The 14,999-nt window shown below is 37.6% G+C and overlaps 1 protein-coding gene across 1 annotated transcript in view; it reads right to left on the reverse strand.

Moving 5' to 3' along the window:
* The window catches only part of Med13 (mediator complex subunit 13), a 90,224-nt gene extending 78,647 nt beyond the window's left edge, over window positions 1-11,577 (reverse strand). Inside the window, exons 1-2 of the mRNA XM_077801016.1 lie at window positions 11,406-11,577; window positions 9,318-9,552 (exon numbers count right to left, since the gene is read on the reverse strand). Coding sequence (XP_077657142.1) covers window positions 9,318-9,552; window positions 11,406-11,471 — 301 coding nt within the window. The 5' untranslated portion in view covers window positions 11,472-11,577. The remainder of the gene's footprint in view (window positions 1-9,317; window positions 9,553-11,405) is intronic.
* Window positions 11,578-14,999: the final 3,422 nt, after the last annotated feature.

Genomic DNA, 14,999 nt, shown 5'->3' on the forward strand with positions numbered 1-14,999 from the left:
CAGTACAGAATCTTTTATTAGGGGAAGAAACTTAAAAGATTTAGGCATTCCCAGCATTAAGTTATAGCTATCTTCACTAACTATTAGCCTTAATTTTTGGCAGCCAATCTACTAATCACTCCAAGTTAATCTACCAAATAAATAAGTCATTTTGAGATAAGTTGGAATGAAGTTCAGTAACCAATTTTTTCCCTCTATCCATTTCCTGCCTATAACAAAGCATCCAATGAATTCCACTACAAATAATACCACTTAACATTTTAAATTTTTATATTTCTTAATTATTTAATTCAAATATAAAAATCTTCCCATAGCCTTTATAACTTTGTAAATATTTTCTGAATTTGAATCATCTTCATTTACTAAATAAAAATAGAAAAAACATTTGTTGCCAAAATACATTTACTAAACCTATGGAAAAATAACATATATACTATGAGCTTTTGAATAAAAGAGATATGCATTAAGAGTAGAACATGGGCTGGGCACAGGGGCACACAGAGGCTGAGGCAGGAGGATTCTGAGTTCAAAGCCAACCTAGCAAAAGGGAGGTGCTAAGCAACTCAGTGAGACTCTGTCTAAATTAAACACAAAATAGGGCTGGGGATGTGGCTCAATGGTTTTGTGCCCCCGAGTTCAATCCTGGGTAAACACCCCCATCCTCCCCCAAAAAAGAGTAGCAAATGGTATTCAGAGCTTATACAACAAATGAGTATAATAAACATTAACTAAAAAGTATAATGACAGTGGACTTTAACTGCACTAGAAACTCTGTGCCACTACAAAGGTTAATGATGATTTGTATTGTTCTTTCAAGTGTTTCCTAAGTGCTAAAAGTCTTTCAAAGCAACTAACTGGTTTTTCAAAAAGAAGTTTTAGAAAATGACAATACTTGAGAGTTGGAAAAACATTTTTAAACATTAACATTAATCATTAACATCAAATAAGAAAACTTCACATTCTATGGAAGAGACACTCATTAACTTCCATTTAACGTTAAAATGCTTACAAGGTTTCATTTTATTAAAGAAAGTATTAGGCTAAGAGAAAAGGAAATTGGCACATCGTGACTTCACTTTAATTAGTTAAAAGTCTAAATCACAAATAAATTTGTAAGTTGCTGAGGAAAAAAAGAATCTTACTTGCTTTGCTTTCAGCTTAATGAAGACCTATCATTTAAAAATTAAATAGCTATGTTAAAACTTTTACCTCAAATTATGACTTATAATTTCTAGAAATAAAAGTTTCTAATTCCAGTAGTATTGTGTAGGAATCTTTCTCCCAATTCTTAACCTCTTTATGACTCAGTATCCTTGATTACCATTTACCTCAAAAATCCCTACCTTCTAAGAGAAGCACAATAGTTTTAACATCTGTCCTATACAAATAGCCTGTTAACAAGTTTTCCTAACTTCAGGTATGTTTTAAATCAAAGACCCAATACACAAAGTTGCTATTATACATATAAAAGTTATACAGTTGCAATAAACATCAAATAAATTATTCACTTAAAAATGAGGAACTGGGGATGTGGCTCAAGTGGTAATGTGCTCACCTGGCATGCGCAAGGTTCGATCCTCAGCACCACATAAAAATAAAATAAAGATGTGTCCACCGAAAATTTAAAAATATTTATAAATTCTAAAAATAAATTAATTAAAATAAAATAAAATAAAGATGATTTGAAAGAAAAAAAAATTTAAAAATGAGCTGGGTGTGGTGGCACATACCTGTAATCCCAGGGGCTCAGGAGGCTAAGGCAGGAGGATCAGGAGTTTCAAAGCCAGCTCCAGCAATTTAGTGAGACCCTAAGCAACTCAGTGATACCCTGTCTCTAAATATAATAAAAAATAGGGCTGGGGATGTGGCTTCATGGTTGAGTGTCCTTGAGTTCAATCACCGATACAAAAAAAAAAAAAACCTTAAAAATGAATTTGCCTCATTCTGAAAAACAGTTTAAGTGTAAAGTTGCAATTCATGAAACACCATTCAACAGATTGTGAATTCCTTTGAAATAATTAAAAATCTTTGGAATAAGTTATAATTTATAAATTTCATATAAAATTCTGAAAATTTTATGATGTAAAGAAATCCATTGCAGTCAAACTCACAGCTAAACAATTTAAGAATACTAAATGTGGTTTAGGAATTACTCAGTATTAATTTGAAAGTACTTCTCTTTCCTTACTCTAAAATTTATCTGAAGAAACTCATGTGAACTCAATGCTGTCAAGCAGACATCTCATGACCCCCAAATGCACACAATTCTCATTAACACTAAACAAATGTTATACAGAAAACAAAAGAGTAAAGCCCATCTGATGGGGTTTTCCAAAGCCAACAAATCTCTGAAGTATATCTTTACCTACGAGTGACTAAGTAAACATTACACTTAAGCAATAGACTTTCAGTTTTTTGTTGCTGAAGACATAAGTCCTAACAATGCTCCATGAAAAGTTTGAAGGTTATTGGTTTTGTTTTTAGGGAGAGTGTCACTTAGAAAGAAGAGGCCTACTGAGCCAAGTTTCTAATATTCTGATTTTGCAATAACAATAATAATGGTATTTTCTACATGTACTCACATATATAAAAGATGAAATGGTACAACCAACCCTCTAAGACATTAGAAATATGCAGCTCTAACACTAATTAAAAGAGGTTCTTAAATCTCAACACCAATATTATAACAGGGAGAAGGAAAATGGAACACATGGCAAATCTTTACTTAGTTCTTTTGAACTTAATCACCCATACTCTAATGAAAAAAGTCTGCTTAATGCCTTTCAATGTTTTTCTCCCCTTGTGTCTGTATCCACAAAGAATACAGTTTCAGTTTTGTTTTTAATAATATTTTTCCATTGCTATTAACACTATAACTTTTAAATCATCAGTGTTACTTAAAATTTTTTTATAAAGTATTTATTTGCAGAACACAAAAATTAAAATGCTAAATTTAATTACCATGTTTTTTCTGAGGCTACAAATTACAGTGGTGTCAAAGTGTGTCACAGGCCATCAAAATAATTCCTTAAACAACAAAAAAAAATGAAGATCAAAACCAAAAAAGCTATATACCCAGTACTCATCATTATTCTCAAAACTGACATCTTTAAATATCTCCATGGTATCAACTGCTTTTAAAAAAGCAATCTTTTCCTACATAATTCTGCTAAACTATTAAAATACAACATACATTAATGAATACAGAAAGAATGGTTTCAAATTTAACATGGTAGAAAAATACTATGTATTTCCTAAAAGAATAAAGAAAAATATTTAAAATGTTTAACCAGTGTTTGTCTTTAACAATAATTTCTCATTCATAATCAATTCATTCAACAAATACTACTGAGTGCCTTAAATTGGCAGTACTATTTATTTATGGCAAAACCTTGAAATTTTTAATTTAAAAATAGCTTGAGGGCTGGGGTTATAGCTCAGTGGTAGAGCACTTGTCTCCCATGCATGAGGCACTGGGTTCAATCGTCAGCACCACATAAATAAAATAAAGGTATTATGCCCATCTACAACTAAAAACAAAAAAGAAAAAAAAATATAGCTTGATATGTTGATTATTTTCTTTGGTTACTTTTTCAAAAAGGACAATCCTCACAAGAAATACAGCAAATGAAGTTATTACCTAAAAAACTATCCAAATAAAGAACTGGGTCACAAGTTTACAACATTAGACATTGGTGAATTAACTCTCTTTAGGCTACGTAAGGCAAAAAAACAATTGCTTTCATTTTTCTTTTAAGTGAAATTTTTTTAAGAGAGAGAAAGAAAGAGAGAGAGAATTTTTCAATATTTATTTTTTTTTAGTTTTCGGCGGACACAACATCTTTGCTTGTATGTGGTGCTGAGGATCAAACCCGGGCTGCACGCATGCCAGGCAAGCGTGCTACCGCTTGAGCCACATCCCCAGCCCCAAACAATTGCTTTTTAATTTGGCTAGCACTAGGTAACTACTATAGATGGTTGCTGTTTTGTATTTGTCAATCCTGTTAAAAGCTGTCACATGGTTATGGTCCACTATAATTAGTATCCTTCAATAACAGCATCCAAAATTAAATCTTGAACAATGGCCCACTTAAAATTTGAGTTGTACACATTATGATGGAATTCTGGTACAATAAAAATATTTGAATAGATTGCTAAAATCCAGTATACAGACCCCAAGAACTACGAAGAAAAAGAAATATTTAGATTTGATTGAGTCTGTTTTTGAGTTCTCAAGATGACAGTTTTCTCTGAGAGCCTCACTGCAGCCTAACTTGGGAGTAGTTTTATTTTTATTTTAAGGGGAATAATAAAGCCAATGAGGATAGCAATAAATTCCAAAAAAGTCAGGCTACAAGTTGGATGCACTGACACATGCCTTGTGATCCCAACTACTCTCAGGAGGCTAAAGTTAGGAGTACCTCAAATTTGAAGACGGCCTGGATAGCATAGTGAGAATCCATCTCAAAAAAAAAAAAAAAGAGAGAAAGCAGAAAGTACACAGAAAACTCTTCTCCTTCAAGGACAGACTGATGAAAATGGAACAATCTTGCTTTGCAGTATGCTTGAAAGAACCAATCAATGTCACCCACTAGAAACTTCTGACCGGAGGACTAGAGCTAAGATTTTTCCCAAGACCAGTTTTATAGTTCTCACCCACAATCACACAACCATTAAATAAAATGTGCTGCCAGGCATGACAATACATGCCTGTGACTCAGGGGCTGAGGTAGGAGGATTCAAGTTCAAGGCCAGCTTCAGCAACTTAGTGAGAGCCTGTCTCTAATACAAAAGAAGGACTAGGGATATGGTTCAGTGGTTAAGCACCCCTAAATTCAATTCAATCCCTGGTACAAAACAAAACAAAAAGCTGCTACAAAATTAAATTTAAAAAGAAAATCTGTACCCAAAAAGTTTTGTCCCTGATCCTTTTTCTATCAAAAAGATCAAAATGTATTCAGATTCTCCTCAGGGGAGTAAAGAGTGAAAAGTAATTATTCAGCTTTCAAATCAAGAGATTTTTTTGGAACAAATATCTTTCTGGAATATTATAGTTAGACTAACCCCAGTTAAAACAAATCCTAATTCAAAAAATCATCTGTTCTTTACAAATTACTTTGTTGAACAGTAGAGACAACTGATACAAAATGAGTGAGGGTTTAAAGCATAAAATCACATTTGGTATGCTTTAGCTAATCTTTACTAATTAGCAATAAAATGAGTTAATATTCTATTTCTACATATCAGCTAAACTTGAAAGGAAGATGACTCAAACAAGTGCTAAGTGACATGAGAAAATGAAATTTAACATGTACTTTGGAACCCGACTAGATTCCTCAGAACTGTCAAAATGTAGCAATTTAGCTGGCATCCTAGAACAGAAAAAGAACATTAGGTTAAAAAAAAAAAAAGGAAATCCAGATAAAGCACATACATACAGAAAAAGAACATTGGGTTAAAAAAAAAAGAAATCCAGATAAAGCACATACATACCTTAGTTAATCATAAAGTGTGTATACTAGTTCATTAGTTATGAAAAACACATCATTCTAATACAAGCATTAACAATAAACTGAAAGAGTTACACAGGAACACTCTATACTCCCTTTATAACTTTTATGTAAATATAACCTTTATGTAAATATAAAACTATCCGGGCTGAGTTATGGCTCAGTGGTAGAGTGCTTGCCTTGCAAGTGTGAGGCACTGGATTTCATTCTCAGCACCTCGTACAAAATAAATAAATAAAAGTATTGTCCATCTACAACTAAAAATGTTTTAAAAAAAAACATAAAACTACCTTAAAATTAAAGATTTTTTTATTTAAAATATTTTTTAGTTGTAGGTGGACACACAATACCTTCACTTATTTATCTCCAGGTGGTGCTGAAGATCGAACCCAGGGCCCCACATGTGCTAGGCAAGTGCTCTACACTGAGCTACAACCCCAGGCCCTTAATATTTATTTTTTAAAAATATACTATGGGTGACACAAAGATGTCAAAGAGGTTAAGCAAAAACAATTGTGTACTTTTGTAATCAAACATTCCAGTTAGAAAAACTGAGACTTCTAGTCTTCTTTGCAAAAAGAAATACGTTTCCTCCTCCCCACAAAAAGCGACAGAGAAGGTGGGGGAGGATATTATCAGCATAATCACAAACATTTCAGTAACAAGATGTGTTAGGTGCTGAACCAAACAGAAGGACACTGCCTGTGACAAGCAGGCTCAAGCTAAATTAATCAGCTTTTTAGTTGCCACCTGGGTCCTTCCGGTTCCCCTTTCCTCAGTGCTACACCTCCACTTGGAACTCAGGATGCCTCCTGCAGCTGATGCCACCCCCACTGTCCAGCTGCTCTCTTCTCAGGGGAGTGTAAAAGAAGGGAATACAGTGCCACAGATGGGAAGAAATGAAAAAGAGTTGGCGAGAGGGCGAGAGAGAGAGGGCGAGAGAGAGAGGGCGAGAGAGAGAGAGAGAGAGAGAGAGAGAGAGAGAGAGAGAGAGAGAGAGACACAGACACAGACACACTAATTGCCCCAAAAGGGAGGCAGACAGTGTCCCTGGAGCAAAGAAAAGGGCAAGACAAATATACTCCATCTGAAAAGTGCTTATTATTAGGCTATGTTTGATTTAAGTAACAACAGTCTAAATTAAACGACAGGTTAAAACAAAAACTAAAACATAAATACCACTGAATATGTAAACCGTAATAGTACAGGACAGGCTTTTGAATAGTAAATATGATTACATACTATTCTTGATTGAAATAGTAAAACAAAATAATTATTTCCACTTTGATACATCTTAAAGTTATTAACTACTTACTTAACAGCATTCAGCAAAATCTGACAAATAAAACCTAATCTCCCAAAATTGCTTTCAACACTTTCAGGATCAATATCTATTTTAAAGTATGGGTGCTATCATTTAAAAAAGTTATGCTAAAAACCTAAGTTAACGAAAGAAGAAATTTTAAAAATGATAACCCAGTTTCATCAGAGAAAACATAGCTGACTGATAATATGAAACCTAGAAGGAAACAATGTCCACATACTGTAGTGTTTTAACAACATTACAGGGAAACAGCTCACATTTAACTTTAATAGACTTTTCACCTTCAAATTTAGTCCTTCTATGGTAAAACTAAATAGTATATATCAAAAAGTATCGTTGATTCCATAAAATGTATGTCATGAATTTTTTCTTTTTAAAGGTTTGTTCAGATGTTCTCCCAACTTAAAAGCCAAAACCTACAAATCAGCATTACAGTTGTTTGGGGTTTTGTGTGTATCTGTATTGCTGGGAATTGAACTTAGGGTCCCATGCATGCTGGGCAAGTGCCCTACCACTAAGTTATAAACTCTCAGCCTACTGTTTGGAGACTTACATTAATAGACTATCCATAAATTATCAAAGACTTTTAATGTTAACAAATTACTATAAACTATTGACAAACTGCAATTTTGGATAATCCGTAATTGCTGATAATACTGTAACGCTGCTGAGGATGTAGCTCAGTGGTAGAGCACTTGCCAAGCATGCATAAGGCCCTGGGTTCAAGCCCCAGCCCCACTAAAAACAAAAACTTTCTACACATTTTAGTGAAGTGACTTTAATGATCACTTAAAGATTAAATAACTCACATATGCCCAAGTCAATGAAAGAAAAAGGAAGCTGGTAGGCTTAGCTTTTGGCATAGCAATTAGAAAGCAACATCTTGCTAAAACTATTAGGAATTTTAAATCCTGACATACATGTATGATACATACATACAAACTAATCATTTTACATATTTAGAACAATATTACATACTTAGAACTAAGTCTACACTCTGGTAGGCCATCTTAGAAAGTTGAAAAGCTTAAAAGAACTGCAATCACTTCAAAAATAAGAACACAGAAAAAAATGTTTTCATGAGAAGGTAAAAAGCAATTATCAGAACACACAAAATTAACACACACACATTCCTAAACAAATGTTGGTTTTACTAAGTACTAGTTCAAGATACAGACACCTGGATTACATTTCATTAAAAAAAAAAAAAAAAAAAACCTACAGGCCAGACAATAACAGAAAACTTCAGAGTGCTCAATTTCGAATAGGAAAGCTTTTTAAAAATAATCTAAAGAAAGACAATAAAATGAATTAGGCATAACTTTCCTATGTTTATACATGAATATACCACCAGTGAAACTCCACATCATTTATAACCACAAGAATGGGATTCTAATTAGAATAAGCTACATTCCATACATGTATGTCAAAAATACTTTACTGTCATGTATATCTAAAAAGAACAAATAAAAAAATAAAATGACCTAAAAATCCTAAATTTAACTGTCAAAAATCATTGAAATAACCGGCTAAAGTTATTTCTTGTTGCATTCAACTAATCATTTACATTCCTATCAAAGATTCAGTTAACAGACTCTTACAGTCTAAAGTAAACACAAGCCTCAGTAATTACATGAAGAGCTATAGTTTTTCTTTCTAAAGTAGCATTTGATCCTAAAAGTTGAGAAAATAATAAGTAATCATTAATTTGCTCACAAAATTATTTATGTGTAATCTTCTAGATTATGACCCTCTGTCCTATAAAAGCTAAACAAGTTGGCTCTTGTCTCCTTATCTTTGATGTAACAGTATCTAAAAGAGTCACTTTCCAAAAATAACAAAATTAACGTATGTCTTTACAAGCAAATAAAAAAACAACAAAATAACTACATACCTTGAAAAATATACCAGAGAAAGCTACAGTTCCAGATACTCCTACAATGTCTCTATATTCATGCAAAAGAGAGCAGTGGCAGAACTGACTCCAAGTTGAGTTACACTTGGTTTCAAAAGTATTATGTAACTGTGCTAAAAACTTTATGTTCCTGGATTCCATTTTTCTTAGGTTAATGTAACATGCCTTCTTTAGATTCTAAACACTTGTGAGAAATTAAGGAAGGAAGCTGTATATTGGAAGGAGACCGTAATTCAAAGCTTAAAAAGCCTCCCACAGGACTCGGGGTATAGAACAGTGCTACATCACTTACCTAGGACACAGGAAGCCCTGAGTTCAATCCCCAGTGCAAGAGAAAAGTAAATAAAGCCTCCCATAACATGCATGAATGATTTAAATAAAATAATAATAGTAAAATGAAACATGAAACTGTATTTTTATCTGGCTTTGTTATCTAACTGGTGTACACAGATGTGGCACTACGCACCAGCCCCCCCCCCCACCACCTTAATTTGTAATACAAACAGTATTTTGGGAAATGTATACAATGTTGTTAAATCATTGGCTAGAAATAGTAAATTGTTTTCACCTGATAAGTCATGGTGAATAAGGTCAGCAAAATTAGGATCTTCACCCCACCAAAATATCCATAACTCTCTTCTTCCAGGTCTTTGATCTCGCCGCCAAACACCAAGTACATCTGCCTTAAGACAGCGACTAAAACTGCTCAAAATGGGGTCTTCTTCTGTCACCGGAAACAGAATAGGGGCAGAAGTTGGACCTTGCCATACATATCTTTTCCATTTAATTCCTGTCAAGTCAGCCTAAAGAAAAGAAAGTATGATTTTTTTATTATTGTACATTCACTCAAAGTCAAAAAGTATTCAATACAAAGTCCCCAATTTCAATGGGACATTAAAAATTTTCAATATTGCTTATAACGCTGAAAGCAGATTATGACAAAAAAAACTTTAATTCTGAATAATTCAACAACCAAGAATTTAAGGAAAAAAAGAAAAACAGTTTAAAATTAACACCAACACGCCACTGAACAGCACAACAAAAACAACGCATCTCAAGCAGAAATAAGAGGAACATTAAATAAAAACATGTTCTTTAGTACTGCACACCGAGTATACATTTCCTCTCCTAAATCCTATCTGAACTAGTCACATTTGTTTCTTGGCATCAAACTTTGCACCAACAATTAATTCTTAAATCCATCACTCCAAGTTTAGAGAAGTCATGGCTTTAAAGAAAAAGAGAGACATCTGAATAATTCTTTTTAAAAAGCCCTCTTAATTCTTCACTCACACACCTCTTCAGGAAAAGTCAAATAGCTGCTCCCAAAGAAATGTCAGATTTATGTTAGTCTATCTTCCAAGAACCTGATCCTAAAAGTACCAAAAATAGATCCGGGTTGGAGAAGATAGAAATGTTAAACCTGCTCTATGTCTTATTATATCTGAAGAGATGCTGATTAATGAACATTGTCAAGAAAACTAACATTTTATAATAGGTAAGTGCATTAAAGATCTCCATTTAGCATTATGAAAGAAATTCAACCAAGGCAATTCAATAATTTAACTTAAAGAGAGAAAGTATAAGATGCCAAAAATGAAACTGCTGATACATGACTGGCAGCTTACACTTGCCAACTACTTGCGCTCCGCCCACTTCACTTACCTATCATATACTCTCAATATTTCTCACAGCACAGAAAAGATTTTTAAAGTCACTCAAACTTTAAGTCAATGATGAACCTAAGCTATTGTCCAGTTCAGGACTTGATATTTGCAACAGTTGGCACTTTTGAAAGTCTTAACTGTTGGATGTTACTAAACCTGGAGCAACCTACACAATTGTAATGGCTACATCCAGCTTCCCCAGACTTTTCACTCCAATAAAAACAAGGAGCAGCCTGCTGAAAATATTCTTAAGCAGGCAAAACAGACAAATATAGAAACGTTTAGTGCAAAACCACTGCACCTCCCTCCATTAGTCCCTCCACTCTCCCAAAAACATAATGTTCTAATAAAAGCAAGATGGCTTGAAATTGTCAAAATGGCAAACTGTTTCCAAAGTTTGAAAAAGAAAACATGAAATGGCATCGACTGGTTTTTACACAAAAATATGAAGTCACCAAGGAAGGCACTAACTCTGTGTGACTTTGACTCATACAAAAATACATAAAACGAAAGGTTTTTAACGCAGAAATCCCGGGGTCCTATTTATTGGGGGAAACCAAATCATCAGGATAAGGTATAAAGATAACGAAGTAAAGGCAATCGTGTAAAGTGTGAAAAAGTGTACCCAATCAATAAGGAGAAAAGCGAGAGTTAAGCAAGAAACAGGAAAATGTTAAGTGTCCTGCCAGATAAGGAATCCAAGTTGAAGACAAGACTGCCGTGGGGGCGGGGGGAATGGGGAGTCGAAACAAGACAGAAAAAAAGCCAGCACTCCTCGGGCAGAGCCCAGGACCCCGGCTGAGTGAATGCCGCCTCCCGGGGCTGGCCGCCGAGCGTCGCAGGGCGCGGGCTCCGGCTGGGCCTAGCCCGGGGACTCTGGCATCTGGATCCGACCCGGACCCCCTCCCCCACGGCCCAAGGGCGCACCTCGAGGCCCCCTCCCCCACCGCCCGCTCGCCGCGGCCCCCGCCCGCCGCCCCGGCACTCACCAGACAGAAGAGGTTACAGTGACAATCTTCCAGGCTGGCCCCGTTCGCCACGAAGGAGGAACTCATCGTCCCTCACAGCAGCCGCCGCCGGCGCCACAACCCACCATCCGCCATTACCGCCGCCTCCGACCAGAGAGAGAAACACAGACACCGGGGAGGGCGGGGGGGTGGTGGTTGGGGGGGCGGTGGAAGAGGAGGCCGCCGGGCCGCCCGCCCTCCCCACCTACCCCCCCGCCGCCGCGAGCAGCCCCCGCCGCCCGGCCGGCACCCAGCCGCCCGGGGCCGAGGGCCGGAGGCGGGAGGGCCGCGCTGCGCTCGCCCCGCGGGCCGGACTGCGGAGCCCGCGGACGCTCGTCCCTCTCTGGAGGACCGAGGGGACGTGTGCGCCCCTTCCACGAGAAAAAATAATAAATTACACAATAAATAATCAAAATAGAGTCTGAGTCGGCAAAGCCCAAGCCCGGGAGGGTTCTCCCCGGCGGGGAAGCGCCCGCGGAGGGGCGGGAAGGGCGAGAACCGGGAGAGAAGCCCAGGCCCCCGGCCCGGCAGCGGCGATGTCCTTAAGCCCAGAGCCTCCTCAGTGGCGGAGGTGGTGGCGGCGTCTGCGGGCTCAGTCCATTCTCTGGTTGTATCTCCGTGTTGTCCCTGGGCCGAGCCGGCCAAACGTCTGCTCTCCCGCGGCCTCACCGCCTGGACGCCGTAGTCTCCCCCATTTTGTGGGCCCAGCGGGCGGTGTTTTTCCCCCTTTAATCCGAATTCACGGGTTTTCCCTTCGCTTTAATGGCGGCCACAGGGACCAGCTCGCCCTCTCTGTTCGCCCATTGGCCGTCTTAAGGTCACGTGGGCCCGGGCTCCGTGGGGAGGGGGGGAGAGAAGGGAGTGAGGGAGGGCCGGGAAGCTTTCGGCCGAGGCGGTGAGCCCCGGGGACCGGGCAGCCAGCTGGTGCTACTGAGATAGCGCCATCTGCTGGGTGCCCCAGCCAGTGTAAAATGACCCAGGCCTTGGCCCTTTCTTCTGGCGGGGAATGTACCTACAGGAGGGTTCACTCCAAAATCTGTGAAGATTCCATGAAATCAGTTTGAATTCTTTGAAAAAAAAAAGTTGGCAATAATTCCGAGATATTTTCATTTATTTCATGAGGCGTGCAGCGCAAACCCCAGGACTTGAGAGTTGGGGATCTGGATAAAAGTTGTTATATGGAGAAAGAAACAAGGAAACAATATAGCTTTGGAGTAATATAGCTTTGGAAATTGGGGCCAAATTGACTGGGCTTGAGCCAATCACTTACCTCTCTGTGACTCAGTTTCCTCAATTGTAAAAATGGGAAAAACATACTTCACTTCATAGGTTCCTTGTGATAGTATGAATTAAGCACACAGCTGATGCCTGGCACCGTTAAGCATTGAAAAAAGTTATCTACCATTGTTGTCCTCATTCCCTCCTGTAGTTACTGTGAACAGCAAGTGAACTCCTGTATGGAAAGTTGCCACATGAGAACCGGGACTTTGTTTTGTTTACCTCTGTCTTTCTAGTATCTTAAAAGTTTGCTAGCACACAGTGGGTGCTAGATACTTGTAAATTTACAAATGAATGAGTGATAAGAAGTAAGTTCTCTTTTCCATAAAACATTTCCTTCTTGGTTGGATTTCACTTCAATGTAAGAATTCAAAATATTTTCCTTCAGAGTTTCAGAGTAATATAAGAAGGAAGGAGAAAAAGATCTTCAAAAGATAGAAACATCAGGAGGTAAAATAATTTTAAATGATAATTATCTCTGTAGAATAGAAGGACTCATGCATACCACTTAGATACAGAATGAAAAGGAATCTTCATCCATCCATTTGTTCATCTCTGCTGGTTAAGAGCTTGAAGCCAAAACCCTGTTAGAAAAGTTCTGCCACTTTCTAATTGACCTTAGATCAAATGTAACCTCACATCAAATCAATTTGTCTTACTTTCAGTTATTAGAAATTGGAATCATAAGTCATAGTTAACTTTCATATAATCTTTCGGGGAGTGCCGGGGATTTGAACCCAGGGGCACTTTAACCACTGATCCACATCCCCAGTCCTTTTTATTGTTTCATTTTGAGAGAGGATCTCCCTAAATTGCTTAGGTCCTCACTATGTTGCTGAAGCTGGCTTTGAACTTGCAGTCCTCCTGCCTCAGCCTCCCCAGCCTCTGGGATTACAGGTATGTGCCACTGTGTCCAGTGATTCATATAATTATTAAAGTCATTTTTGAGCACCTGCTGGCTCAATTAAGTGTTTCTGGTCTGTACTAGGCCTGGGATACAAATATTATTAAGATACATGCCTATTCCACAAAATTTCTGAAGAAACAATAAAGGGAATATTTCCTACAGAGTAAGATAAAACACAATAGGAGTAACTGCTTGAATAAAATATGTATCAAAATATATCAACAATAGGAGCACTAGAGAAGGAGCATCAAAGTTGAAAAGGCGTCATAAAGTAGGTAGCATTTGAAATCAGATTTGAAGGATAAAATGAATTCTTATAAAGCCCTTTGAAGCAGTTAAATCTTGTTAAACCCAATTCAGATCCAAAGGCCACATATCAAAGTCAATTATACAACCAGGACTAATTCAATCCAGGAGCTCAAATCAACTAAGGTCGGCATCCTTTATAACTGAGTGCCAGCACCAGGAGACAGGGATCCCCAGACCTAATAAGAGCTCCTCTGCTCATTTCTCTTTCTCGGAGAAAACCCTTGGGGCTTTGTTCTGCTGCTTTCCTCAGCCTGAAATATTCTCATATCCTCCCCCAACTCTTGATCTGCAGTAGACCCATCGGTTTAGTTTTGTCCCCCATTGTCCCCACCACCTAACTTGAGCACCTTCCTCAGGACTCCAGGGGCAGGTAGAATTTGCCTGAAACCTACTAGCGGAAAGTAAATTTTGGCCTTTCATTTGAATGTTAATATTCTCAAAAGAGGGGGAAAACAGAAGACAAGAAGACTCTGAGAATTCTAAGGAAGGGGGGGTGTGGGAGGGGGGCAGAAGAAAAGTTGAGAGAAGGAATGAAGAAGCAAAGTGGAGGACAAAGACCCCAAGAGTAAGAGAAATGGAAACCTCATGGGGAGGAGAGGAAGAGAGCAATATCAGCCCATGGAGAGCCTGTCAGGAACCACTTAGACCTATTAAAATGATATCCTGTGTGATTTAAAGAGTAACAGAAACGGGAACTTTGGACAAAAGAGAGTGATGGGGCAATGTAGGGTCATCAATTGTAAAAAACTATATAACACCCTGGCAGGGGGTGCTGATGACTGGAGAGGGTATGCGTGTATGGAAACAGGGTATGGGATTTAAAAGAGAGAGAGAGTGTGTGTAAATAAGTACAAAGAGCACACACACATTTTCAGAGATTTGGAAGATAGAGAAAAGTATAAAGGTGGAAATTTTAAGTGTACATTACCCCCCCAAGAAAAATTGCCCATAAAAGCATAATAATTAACTACCTTTTAACATTTTGATGTATTTCCTTCCAGATTTTCCCATATATTTTTTTCCTACATGGTTGAGTTCATACTATATACAGAGTTTACACTCATTTATTGACCACTTAGTGT

The sequence above is a fragment of the Urocitellus parryii genome, chromosome 7 (genome assembly GCF_045843805.1).
Source record: "Urocitellus parryii isolate mUroPar1 chromosome 7, mUroPar1.hap1, whole genome shotgun sequence".
NCBI lineage: Eukaryota > Metazoa > Chordata > Mammalia > Rodentia > Sciuridae > Urocitellus > Urocitellus parryii.